Consider the following 14,143-nt stretch of genomic DNA (forward strand, 5'->3'; position numbering starts at 1 on the left):
ATATATTTATTATTTTAATTATTTTTGCAGTAAAATAAGCATTTTCTAGCCTGAAAAAATCAAAACATAAAAAATATATTAAAAATATTCATTAAAACATATTAAAAGAATATTAAATCAAAATAAAATGTGTAGCATACAGCAAATGAGCTGTAATGCTCTTCTTGGCTGTGCAGTACCTTCATCTCATTGTCATCACCTTAATCATTATCAGCACTGCACAGCTAATTCATTATCAACTTCATCATTCAAGTTGTAGTATATTCACTGGTGAATACCCATATAGAATTTTATATGTTGTTAAAATTACATAGGTTTAAGAGTGTAGGAAGTGTTTAAGAGCATAGGAAGTGTTTATAAGAGTGTGGGAAAGGTTTATAAGAGTGTGGGGAGGGTTTATAAAGCCTTAAAAATATATAAATAATAAAATAAATATAAGGTGGCCCTGGCTGGTTGGCTCAGTGGTAGAGCGTCGGCCTGGCGTGCGGAAGTCCCAGGTTTGATTCCCGGCCAGGGCACATGGGAGAAGCGCCCATCTGCTTCTCCACCCCTCCCCCTCTCCTTCCTCTCTGTCTCTCTCTTCCCCTCCCACAGCCAAGGCTCCATTGGAGCAAAAATGGCCCAGGCACTGGGGATGGCTCCATGGCCTCTGCCTCAGGCGCTAGACTGGCTCTGATCGCAACAGAGCGACGCCCCGGATGGGCAGAGCATTGCCCCCCCGGTGGGCGTGCTGGGTGGATTCTGGTCAGGCGCATGCAGGAGTCTGTCTGACTGCCTCCCCGTTTCCAGCTTCAGAAAAATACAAAAAAACAAACAAACAAAATAAAATAAATATAAGGTCACTACTTCATGGATTTTGCCTATTGTGGGGGGTTCTGGAACCTAACCTCCATGATAGATGAGGGACCACTGTATAGAAGAGAAAAATTATGAGTTCAGTTCTGAATCTTTTTCAAACTGTAATTCTAATTGGACTTCCACAAAAACATGTCTAACAGATTATTAGATATTTGAGTCTGAAGTTCAGAGGAGAAATTAAGGCTGAAGGACATAAAGGATGGATTTGATGAGGGTCAGTATGTAGTTAGCAGTAAACAGCAAGGTAGGCCTTGGCCAGTTGGCTTAGCAGTAGAGCATCCACCAATATGTGGAAATCCCAGGTTTGATTCCCAGTTGGAGTATACAAGAGAAGCAACCATCTACTTCTACCCTCCTTCCCACTTCTATCTCTCTCTCCCACAGCCATGGCTCAAATAATTCAAGCAAAGATAGCCCCGGGCACTGAGGATGGCTCCATGGCCTCCCTTTTGGTGCTAAAACACCTCGGTTGCTGAGCAATGGAGCAGCGGCCTCAGATGGGCAGAGCATTGCCTGGTAGGGGGCTTGCCAGGTGGATCTCAGTCAGAGTGCATGTGGAGTCTGTCGTTGCCTCCTCACTTCTCACTTAATAATAACACAGTGGTACCTTGAAATACGAGCAGGCCAACATACAAATTTTTTAAGATACAAGCTGCGATTCAGTTCGTATTTTTGTTTGAGATCCGAGCGAAATTCTGAGACAAGAGTCGTGATTCAGGAAGCTGCCGCTAGTTGGCGTGTTGGTGCATGGGTCCAGCATCGGCAGCACAACACCAGGATCTCATTCTTTCTCACGTGTTGCCCACAGAATCAAGTCAAATCTTGTGCGCTTTACTCATTCTTACATCATTTTTGCATTTTTTTTACTAACTTCTTTTGTGTGCTATCGTGGAGCTGAAGAAACTGAGTGTAAAGTACAGTGGTGAGGAGAAGAAAAGAATGATGTCGATAGAAGTAAAGCAAGAAATAATAGAAAAACATGAGTGTGGTGTACGAGTGATTAAACTGGCAAGGCTGTACAACTGCAATACATCTACAATTTGTACCATCCTTAAACAACAGTATGCCATCAAAAGCACAAATCCAATGAAAGGAACTACAATTCTGTCCCAATTAAGGGCAAATATCCATGAAGAAATGGAGAAGCTTCTGCTGGGGTGGGTGAAAGAGAAAGAGCTGGCAGGAGATACAGTGATGAAGACTGTAATATGTGAAAGGCACATATTATTTACAGTGACTTGAAGAAGAAAGAACCATCAACCTCAAAAGAGGCAGCAGAAGATACATTTAAGGGCCCTGGCTGGTTGGCTCAGTGGTAGAGGGTCAGCCTCGCAAGCAGGAGTCCCGGGTTCAATTCCCGGCCAGGGTACACAGGAGAAGCATCCATCTGCTTCTCCACCCCTCCCCCTCTCCTTCCTTTCTGTCTCTCTCTTCCCCTCCCGCAGCCCAGGCTCCACTGGAGTAAAGTTGGCTGGGTGCTGAGGATGGCTCTATGGCCTCTGTCTCAGGCACTAGAATGGCTCTGGTTGCAACAGAGCAACGCCCCAGATGGGCAGATCATCGACCCCTGGTGGGCATGCCGGGTGGATCCTGGTAGGGTGCATGTGGGAGTCTGTCTGCCTCCCCGTTTCCAGCTTCAGGGAAAAAAAAAAAGAAGAAGATAACGTTTAAAGCAAGTCACAGCTGGTTTGAAAATTTCAAGAAGAGATCTGGCATCCACTTGGTGGTGAGGCATGGTGAAGCTGCGAGTGCTGACATTAAGGCAGCTGAGGAGTTCATCGCACGTTTTGCTGCGCTTATTGCAAAGGAAGGCTACATCCCCCAACAAGTGTTCAACTGTGACAAAACAGGATTGTTTTAGGAAAAAAATGTCCCAGAGGACTTTCATCATCACAGATCATTAGAAGCTGCCAGACCATAAACCCATGAAGAACCGTCTGACCCTTACATTGCATGCAAATGCTAGCAGTGATTATAAAGTAAAGCCACTACCAGTGTATCATTCCGAAAAACCTCGAGCCTTTAAGACTCACAAGATTCTTCAAGAAAAACTTCAGGTTATGTGGTGCGCCAATGCTAGGGCATGAGTTATGCGGCAGTTTTTTATTAATGGGTAAATCTCGTCTTTGGTCCTGCAGTGAAGAAATATCTTCAAGAAAATAAACTCCCGCCGAAAGCATTACTAATCCTTGAAAATGCTCCAGACCACCCACCTGGCCTTGAAGATGACATTCGCGATAAGTTCAAATTTATGAAAATCCTCTACCTCCCACCCAACACGACTTCAATCTTGCAACCTATGGATCAGCAGGTCATTTCCAGCTTTAAAAAGCTTTACACAAAGCACTTGTTCCACCGCTGTTTTGAGGTAACTGAGAATACAAATCTAAACCTTCGAGAGTTTTGGAAAGATCACTACAACATCCTGATATGTTTATGCATTATTGACTTGGCATGGCAAGAGGTTACAAGAAGAACCTTGAACTACGCATGGAAAAAGTTATGGCCTGATGTTGTTGTAGACAGGGACTTCGAAGGATTCGAACCAGAGACAGAGACCGAGGTAGAAGTGTTGGAGAAGACTGTGTCCCTTGGAAAGTTGATGGGTCTGGAGGTAGATGAGGGTGATGTAAATGAGCTCATCAAGGAACATGAGGAGGAACTCTCACCTGAGGAGCTGAAGGAGCTACAGATGATGCAACATACGGAACTTTACAAGAGATTAGAAGTGAGGAGGAGATAGAGTCGGAGGAAGTGATTTCTACAAGTGAAATTAAAGACATGCTGGCAATGTGGGAGCTTTCAAGTTTCACTGAAAAGAAACACCCAGAAAAAGTTCAACTGGTCATGCTTCAGCACTTTTTAATGACACTTGTCACATTTCTGTAACATTTTAAAAGGCAGGCAAAAGCAAACCTCTTTGGACAGATTTTTATTCAAAAGTCCTGCAAGTGAAAGTGCCAAAAGTGCAGCCAGAAAGGCAAAAACAGGTGATAATTAAATGAAAAATACATACAGTAATGTTAAGCTTAGGTTAAGTTTAAAGTTAAGAAAGTGAAAAAAAAAAGTAAAAAAAAAAAAAAAACCCAAAAAATAAAGTTAAGAAAGTGCATTTTTTTACAATTAAGTTTTTGTGGTTTCATTTTAATTAAAGAAAGTGTAATTTTAGTTTTGTTTAAAGTAAAGAAAATGCAGTTTTAGTTTACATTTAATGTTAAGAAAGTGCAGTTCTAGTTTATGTATCTACAGTGCCTGTATCCCTTCCTCCCTCCCTCCTCCTCCGCCATTCACCTCCATTAGCTGCACTCGTCTGTCTCCAGAGGTAAGAATACAGTACTAAATAACACTTTTTTCTTTTATTTCATGTATTTTGTTATGCACTGGTAAAGTAAACATGTGTGTTTCTTAATTAAAAACATGTCGCCTGACCTGTGGTGGCGCAGTGGGATAAAGCATCGACCTGGAACCCTGAGGTCACTGGTTCAAAACCTTGGGCTTGCCCAGTCAAGGCACATATGGGAGTTGATGCTTCCTGCTCCTCTCCTTTCTCTCTCTCTCTCTCTCTCTCTCCACCCCCCCTCTAAAAATCAATAAATAAAAATAAATAAATAAATAAATAAATAACGTCTTTTTTTCGTAATTTAGGATGGTTTGGGGATGTTTCACAGGGCTGGAATGGATTAAATTTATTTCTGTTATTTTAAATGGGAAAATTTGTTTGATATACGAGTTGACTGATGAGCTCAGTTACAGAACAAATTAAACTCGTATCTCAAGGTACCACTGTAATAATAATAAAAATAATAATAATAATTAGTAAGAATATGCTGGAACATCCTGAAGGTATGAAAATATAAAAGAACACCTGAGAAATCTTTGAAAGGATTTAACAAAAGAAAAGCAAGGACAAAATCAAAATATTTAAAAGATCATAAAAGTGTAAATAGAATGAATAAAGACTTATTTTGCAAATATTGAGACCTTGAGACTTTAAAGGCAGGATAAATCTTTGAAGCCTAAAAGAGGTAATTTTAAGAAAATAAAAGAAAATATCAACTTAAATAGCAGATGGTAAATAAATATTCTTATTTACAGACAAATATATATAAATTTTAAGTGTTTATACTATTATATTTATAGGGTTTAGGTAAATTATTATATGATTGAGGAGAATACAGTTATGATTTAAAAGACTATTAGGAAACATCATACTCTTCCACAAAGATCAAGGAGATGATACTATCAGGTTGATTCAGCATAGACAAGCAACATTGTTTAAATCACATAAAATGTTGCTTCTCACTCTGACTGACAATCAGGTATAAAATGGTCTCCCTATGTGCATTTTGTGCTCCTCTAAACATCACCTGCATAGACACTGTGATCTCTTGAAGGGCAGCATCTGCTTCATCTTGCTTAGTTTTAAGTAATACACTTTGTTCTCCAGCTTTTCTGTTCAGTTCATCCACAAGAGCTTTCGCTTCGTTTAGTTTAGATACACCAGCCTACAGAAATAAAATGTCGATTAGCAATATTTTTAAAAAGAAATTTTATACACACACAGTAAATAAAGCCTATAACAGTCAAGCAAAAGTGTAAATGTACAGATATAAAACATTTGCAAGTAAATGTAGGTTTTTTCTTATTGCGAATTATACTGCTTTATTCGATTGTATAATCATTAAGATGTTGTAAAAGAATCCACATAGAGGACAGGCACCATGCTGGGTCTTTAAAGATATATTTATCTAATACACACACACAAGTACCACTGACAAAATTAAGTTGCAACTCAGCAATTTGAAGTGATTTGAGAACAGCATCATAGAGAACTAAATTAGGAAATTAAACCTCCCAAAGCATGTATAGTTAATGGCTTAGCATAAATAAAAGTGAATCATTAGAAAGAAGGATAAAGATAACTGCCAATTAAGATAAATCCTAGTTTATTACACTAACAAAGAGAAGCTAAAACTCTGAAGAGGAAATGCTAACAATTTTTGAGGCTGGAATCTGAATGCCACATTTAACTTTATGCTCTGTAATTAGAGAAATATAGAAAGAAAAAATGTTCAGAATGTACTAAGTGACAGGAATAGAATATTTTATAAAATATACTTTTACTTTTAATGTTTATTATAAAGTATAATCCTCTATATGTTTTAATTAATAGATTTTTCTGAATTTCTAATAATGCTTTTATGTGAGAGACTTTTAAAGACAGCACCATAAGCTATAAAATCACAAAAATACCATATAAAAATAATGAAAGAAAACAAAAACATTACTACCATCTAGTGGGCAATATAGGTAGGTAAATGAGATTGTTTTAAGGAATTTAATCTAGTACAATATTTATTTACATGAAATATATGCCACAGAATACATGGATTGTAGACAGATAAAATAATTAAATATTACCAATATTATACCTGCAAATGACTCTGTCTTTTTAATAACTCTTTTTTCTTGCTGCTACTAATGGCAGAATATACGTGTAAAAAGGTCATATATCGGCTTGGTGTAGCACCGTATGCTTTACAAGATTTGTGGATTAATAAAAATAATTTTAAAAATTCAGGATCAACTAGAAAGAGATAGAAAACAAAATGAGTTAATATATGAATGACCTATTAAGAATTAGAGAAAATAGTATTAACTATATTTAATTCATGCCAGGTTCTTCCACCTATGTAACTATGAGATATCTTTGTGTAAAGGTACATAAGCATTCTTAGATATCTATCCATATCTCTATTTTCCTTATGAATTTTGAGTTATTTAATTCCAGTGGTCTTTCTCCTTCCATTGTTATTTATTTCCCCTGCACTTTTATTGCAACAAGAAAGATAAATCTACAAGTTGTCATAGCATATAAATTAATTGGAACTATAGAACCTATGTAATCCAGAAGTAAGACCAATATAAATTGCTTGAATGGAAAAGAGATACCTATTCACTCCCATTTGACACAGGAAAAAGCAGGATTTCAAATGCCAAAAAACTAAGAATATGTTCATATTAGATTCAGCACATCCATGACCAAACATCATCTTCCTCTCATTGCTACAATCTACTTCCATCAGTCAATAAAAATCAACTTCTAATAAATTTTCTAAGCCAGAAACCAGAGAAAAGTTCTGACTCCTTCTTCCTTGTATGCCACAGTAATTAAATAATGGGGTCCTTTTAGAATACCTCTATTATCTCACCAAGTCCATTCCTCCCTCTCAGATTACTGCAACAGCCTTCTATAGTGATCCAAGTGCCTTTGGTTTTTCCCTACACCAATCTATTTGTCATTAACCGAAGAAATAGCTGGATCCAGAGATTTCTCTTTCTAAAAATGAGACTCTGGTTATATATCTACTAAAATCTCTCAATTGTCCCACATCACCCACCAGTTGGAATACAAATTCCTTAGTATTACATAGAAGGCTCGTTATTACTTGATCCTGCCTACCTTTTACTCTTCATCCAATAATCTACTAATTATACCTCATACGTTTCAGCCATAAAAATTCCTGTTTTATTTCTCCAAGCCTTTTCCATGCTAGGCATTCTAACAAGAATACTCATCCCTAAATTGCCTGTGTGGGCAATATCCATTTCCTATAATATTTGTCAATTAAAAATTTCACTTTCCAAAGTACTTCATAAAAATGTCTACCATCACTTATCTTACTATGTCAGAGGTTTAAGTTTATATACAACATAATTCTTGCTATCACTAGACAATTAGCTCCTACGTCATCTCTAGCATACAGCTCAGTAGCTAAAATAAAAATACTTGATGATTAGATGTTATATAAATAAGTGAATGAATATGCTATCATATAAAAGAAATATAGAGACCACAGTCAAAGTTAATTTAAAACTGGAGAAAATAATGAGAATGTTATAGTTAAAAAAATATTATGTCCATACTCAAAGAATATCATAAAACTTTTTCAGGTATAAATTGAGTACCATGACATATATAAGTAATAAAATTATATGAAAAGTTTAGGCTACTAGCCAAAGATTCTAAGCCAGGGTTCAGGAACCATTTTGGCTGAGAGAGCCATGAATGCCACATATTTTAAAATGTAATTCTGTGAGAGCCATACAACAACCCATGTATGTTACGCATTATCCAATAAAAATTTGGTGTTATCCCGGAGGACACCTGTGATTGGCTCCAGCCACCCGCAACCATGAACATGAGAGGTAGGAAATGAATGGATTGTAATACATGAGAGTGTTTTATATTTTTAACGTTATTATTTTTTTCATTAAAAATTTGTCGGTGAGCCAGGTGCAGCCATCAAAAGAGTTACATCTGGCTCAAGAGCCATAGGTTCCCAACCCCTGCTCTAAGCAATATAAGGAAGCCATTCAGATCATCAGAGTCAAATATATAATTATTAAATTCTTACATTCAAACAATAGATATTCTAGTAGGTCCTACATGACATTTAAATAAACATTTATTTTTTTAAAAGGCTTCAAAGTTCAGTTTTCATCAAAAGGAGATATTTTGTCAGTTTAGTATTATTGAAATTCATATTTATTGTGAATCTTTAATGGATCTGTAACATTAGATGGCCATTTCAGAAATAAAAAAGTTATAATTTCATCAAAATTACCTGAATATTTTTTTTCTTCTTTTCTTTTTTTGTCACTACACTTTTCTTCACTATCTGTTTCATTAAATAACATTTCAGGTATCTAAAAAAGAAACATTATTCTTTAAACCTCAATTCAGTATAACAACATTTAAGTAAGTAAATTCAATATGAGAGGTTAAAAACATTTCACACACACACACAGTATTAACTGCACGTGCCACATAGGAGTCTTTCCAGAGTAAAAGAAAAAATCAATATATTCATCTTTAAAAGACATTATTTCTTAGACAATATTTTGACATATACCAACCATTAATTGAATGTAAATTAATGACACTTGAGAAAAGCTCCAGTATCTTGTTTTAAAGATTAGACATTAAGTGAAAGAAATCACAATCTAGACTAAATTAGAAAATAATTAAAAATGCCATTTAAAATCACATAATTAAAATATTTAGCATAAAACAAAATGTATACATGGCATTGTTTATTTTCTTGAATAATAACTGAAAGTAAATAAAAACAATTTAATAATTGATCATTCTAGAAACTATCTATTGTCTAGGAATAAACAAGTTTTTGCCACTATCACAAATAAGAAGATAAAGCCTCATAAACAAATCATTATTATTGCAGGAAGAAAAATGACAATTTTATAGCATTACTATTTTAAAATATATAAAAACTCTTAAGGTTCCTGGGAAAAAAATAAATAGAACTATGAAATTTTAAAACTAAGCCAGAAAACTTCAACTTCTTTTACCCAATCCAGATAACATTAACAGCAAGAGAAAGCACAAGTAATTCAGGTAATTAGGTCAAAAAAATCATTTTCTGAATTTCTCAGACTGCATAGAATGTGAGTCAAAGAACGACAGGTCTAAAAGGGCCATGATCCTCAAGCCAGAGAACGTTTTTTTCCTCGATACCTTCACTGATTTCTAACAAAACAGTGACAACTCTGTGAGAATATTTTAAATTTACACTTTTAAATCAATGGAAATTTGTTTCTTCGAAACTTGCTTTCTTTAAAATTCTCTATGCCAGCCTGGCCAGGCGGTGGCACAATGGATAGAGTGTCAGACTGGGATGCAGAAGACCCAGGTTTGAGACACCTAGGTCGCCAGCTTGAGCACAAGCTCATCTGATTTAAGCAAAGATCACCAGCTTGAATCCAAGGTCACTGGCTTGAGCAAGGGATTTCTCGGTCTGCTGTAGCCCCATGGTCAAGGCACATTTGAGAAAGCAATCAATGAACAACTAAGGTGTCGCAACAAAAAACTAATGATTAATGCTTCTCATCTCTCTCCATTCCTGTCTGTCCCTATCTATCCTCCCTCTCTCTGTCTCTGTAAAAAAAAAAAAAAAAAAAAAAAAAGTCTATGTCATACGTTAACTAGTTTGTAGTAAACATTTCACTACGTATACACATACTGAAGCATCACATTGTACAGCATAAATATCAGAGAGGCATTTAACGGCAGGTGTGCACCCTGGGCCCCGACTTCTAAAGGGCCCCGCAAAACCCCAACTTTACACTTTTCTCTAATGACACCAAGTTTGGCTTTATATGTGCAATTTTAACATTAATAGCACATAATATTTTTTATTTATTTTAAAATATGGTTAACATGTATTTTTATTTTCCCTGTCTCTCTCTTTTTTAAGGGGCCCAATATTTTCTTCTATGTCTGGGGCCTCAACCAACCTTAATCCACCTCTGTTAAACAAACACAATTTTTATTTGTCAAGTATACCTTAATAAAGCCAAGGAGGAAAAATAAAAGGTCTATTCCTGAAAAATACCCTACATTGGCAGAGTTTGTCTGAGGGATTTGCCTTTATTCTCCTTTGCCTCCACTTTCCCTCCTTGGAGATAAAAAATAGCACTTTCTAAAACTGAATGGGCATATTTAAACCCTATTAATTCCCTGAAATCCCCTCTTCCTACTATCTTATCCACTACTTTGTTCTCAGCCACCACCCCCACCTCAAATGGTCATATCCTGAAAGCTTGTCATTAACAATAACCAAAATCACTGCCTAGTCCCTGCAAACCTCTCCCTCTTCTAGCCTACCCTCCAGTCTTCCAGGTCATTCCCTTCACAACTCAATACTCCCTAGACCTCACTAAGACCCACACTACCAATTTGACCATCTTTACATTGTCGTTTACCATCTTTCTCAAATTCCTTGGCCTTCACCTGCTTTGTCATATACTCAAGTAGCAAAGCTCCAATCCTGGTTCAATGAAGACCCCTTTTGTAGGTCTGCACCTGTGAGTGCACTTGTGACTAGAGAAAAAACATACAACTCTGCTGATGGGCCTCAACTGGACTTCATGATCACTACCCTCAAGTGAACCCTTGGTGCTACCCTGCTATTATAATCCATTCTCCTAAACCTTTCACTTTTTTACTCTATTAACTACTATTTTGCATACCCTCTTTTATCTTTTCAGGACTCCAAAATTTGTTTCCTCAACATTTCTCTCAACTAATAATCTTACTTCTTATTTCACTGAGAAAATAGAAACAAAAAGAGTATTTAAAACTTCTCCAAACTTCACAAGCTCTTGGACCCGCTGCTATCTTTCCTGTTATTACGGATGACACTTTCATTCTCCAAGCAAAGACCAATCCTTAACCCTTTCGTCTGTGTACTAGACTCATATGCTGCCCTCTACCCAATGATAGATAGTACTCTAACAATTTTTTCCTCTTCCTTGTAACTTAAAATTTTTGCTTCTGTTTTGCATATAAATAGGCTATGGTTTATCTATATTAAAACCAAAAAATATATATATATATTTTTATGCTTACTCCCTCCAGTTACTGACTCATTTCTCTCTTCTACTGTATAAAAAAATGATTAAAAGAAGTGACCATATTCACCTCTCTTCTCACTTTTTTTGAAATGTATTCCAATATGGCTTTTTCCACTACTAATTCAAACTGCTTTATCAAAATCAACAATGACCTCCATGTTGTCAAATCCAATGATTAATTTCCAGGCCTCATCTACTTTTATGTGTTCTAGTTAACCCTTCCTCATTCCTTTGAACTGCTGTCTTCGTCTGTCTTCTGGGCTTGACTGCCAGGCTTCACTTGTCTCGGCTTGGCCTCTAGGCTTCTAGCCTTGGCTTGTCTTCACGTTCTCCTGGTTTTCCTCCTATCCCCTAGCAGTCCCTTTTTAGTATCCTTTGCAGGTTTCTATTGTTCATTTCTATTTCTTAATTTTAAAGTGCTCTAGGGTTCAGTCTTTATTCTATTCCCTCTTTGTCAACATTAATTGGTGACATCATTTATTATCATAGCTTTAAATACTACCTATAGTCTAATTCCCAAAGTTTTACCTGTATGCCCTGAACTCCAGGTACACATATCCAGATGCTTTCTCAGCCTTGCAACTTGGATGTCTGACATCTCTTATTTAACACAAATTGCATAGCAGTAATAGATTTCTTTTAAAGAATTAAATTTTTTAATTTAAAAAAATTATTAAATTATTACTGTAATTTATTATAAGCTAGCCTACGATAGGCTAGTGAAATATACACATATTTTATAGCCCAATAAATATCTCTGTGGTTCTTATAAACATAATCTTCTAAAATTCTAGACTCAACTATCATACAAGAATATAAAGAAAATAGAGTTATCCTAAAACATGAGATGTGTCCAAGTGCCACAACTGAGGCAATTATTATATCAAACACCAAAGGGAAGTTTTGAAAATCAGTAACTTCAAAAAAATGTGGTTATCTTTTATTTTCACATTAAAATGTTAAACTTACTTTCTTCATGCTGCTACCTGACCAACCCCCCATCCATAACACCTGGCATTTCTTATGCAATGCTGGATTACTCTCACAGTTTATTGTGAAGTTTAAATTTGCAGAATCCATTATCAAGACAACATGCAAGTTTTGCTGAATTCCTAAAAAAGATAAGAAAATTGTAATTATGGAATATTACAGTAATAATAATTAGGGAAACCTACATATGGTCTAGTTTTATGAGATTAAAATTTTCTAAAATGTAATAGTAAGAGCTAATTATTAAATAAAGTTATACAACAGTATTACAGTATGATTTTTATTTTAGTTAAAAAATACTTGTATGTATGTGTCTGTATATGTGCACATAGTAACAAAAAATACCCAGAAGGATAGTCATGAAGAAGGTAAGTGTATATACTATATTACTGTTTTGTGTTAGTTTTCAAATGAATACTGGATTCTATTTTATAATTTTCTTTCAAGTATTTTCATTTAATATTCACAAGCAAAATTGATCTCTGGTTTTGTTTTAAGAAAAAGATCTTTTCCCTTTAAAAAGGAATTTGGAAACTTTCATTTTCTATGTTCTGAAAGAGTTCGAAGTAGCATTGGGATGATCTGTTTCTTAAAGGTGTGGTAGAATTTCCTTGTAAACTTCAAGGAGAGAGAAGGGAAAGTAGCCCTTTAACAACTTTCTCAATTCCACCAATAATAAATGTTCGTTTAGAAAAATAAAGATAAACATAATAATAATATCTGAGCAGTGTTATATTTGTCTTATTTTTTATTTAGTCAATTTCAGATATCTTCAGGACACATAAAACTTCTGTAATAAGTTACACATTTTTTTAAAAATTTATAGAGTCAGGCACAATCTAAATATTTCATTAATTCTCTAAGATAGATGTATAAGCAATAATTTTACCACATGAAAAAAGAGCACCAAAGTAAGTATTTTAAAAAACACTAGTTTCATCTTTCCCTTTAGATAAAATCTTGCTAACATGTTTTTATTTTAGATTAGCTTTTAGGCTATTTTATTTTCTAAACGCTGCCCCCCTCCAAAAAAAGAATAAAAGAATCTATAGAAAACAAGGTTAAATTAAATGGTTTTGATTCACATAAACCAGAGTTTGAATTGATTGTAAATTATGTCACTTACTATATGTGAAGTAATTAAAAATTGGTCCAAAAATTCCATCCTGCGAAGCTTTATCTTTAAGAGGTAACAGTAAAGGCTCTAATTCTTCAAGGGTATAGAGTCCAGGAACTTCACCTATAGAAAAATATCACATTCCTTTGAATTTTAACTGTATTACACTAATTCAAAATATATTTTATGTACATAATGCTCTTGTAATTTTTTTATTAAGTAATCTGCCCTTAGTCAATCTTTGTTTCCAAAAATATACAAACCTTATTACATCAGTATTATTCATAAATCTATATCTTTTGCCTTCATTTGATAAAATTCAAACTCCTAAGCAAGACATTCAAGACAGTTCATAATCTATCCATTTATCAGCCTTTCTAGGTCTCAGTCAACCCTCCTGCACAAGACCTGTGTCCTAACCTCAATGAACTTCTTTGTTTTCCACAAATAAAATTATATACTCTCTCTTTCTGGAAATATAAACCCACACTCTTTCTCAGATGACACTTATCCTCCTCCAAATTTAACGTTTATCATTCAAGATACTATTTTGCCAAATGCTATGCCCACACGCCTTTCCTTACCACCATATGCTAGGTAAAAGACTCTTTTAAACTTAATATCAAAAAATGTCACTATTTAGTATTTATCACATCTTTTAATAATGAATGAATTACTTCTCTTGCCAGATAATTAGATTTTGAACTCCCAGAGGACAAATACTTGATCATGTTCAATATT

At 35.1% G+C, this 14,143-nt stretch overlaps 1 protein-coding gene and 1 non-coding gene across 5 annotated transcripts in view; one reads left to right on the forward strand and one right to left on the reverse strand.

Annotated features, from left to right (window-relative positions):
* Positions 1-14,143, reverse strand: part of DYNC2H1 (dynein cytoplasmic 2 heavy chain 1) — a 328,872-nt gene that overhangs the window by 213,389 nt on the left and 101,340 nt on the right. For all 4 annotated transcript variants that reach the window (XM_066247664.1, XM_066247663.1, XM_066247662.1 and 1 more), the window contains exons 51-55: positions 13,412-13,525; positions 12,265-12,407; positions 8,487-8,568; positions 6,291-6,445; positions 5,226-5,363 (exon numbers count right to left, since the gene is read on the reverse strand). In XM_066247664.1, coding sequence (XP_066103761.1) covers positions 5,226-5,363; positions 6,291-6,445; positions 8,487-8,568; positions 12,265-12,407; positions 13,412-13,525 — 632 coding nt within the window. The remainder of the gene's footprint in view (positions 1-5,225; positions 5,364-6,290; positions 6,446-8,486; positions 8,569-12,264; positions 12,408-13,411; positions 13,526-14,143) is intronic.
* TRNAA-CGC (transfer RNA alanine (anticodon CGC)) lies at positions 2,152-2,227 on the forward strand. The gene has a single exon. It is a non-coding gene; the product is annotated as a tRNA-Ala (tRNA).

This window comes from Saccopteryx bilineata, chromosome 1, assembly GCF_036850765.1.
Source record: "Saccopteryx bilineata isolate mSacBil1 chromosome 1, mSacBil1_pri_phased_curated, whole genome shotgun sequence".
Taxonomy (NCBI): domain Eukaryota; kingdom Metazoa; phylum Chordata; class Mammalia; order Chiroptera; family Emballonuridae; genus Saccopteryx; species Saccopteryx bilineata.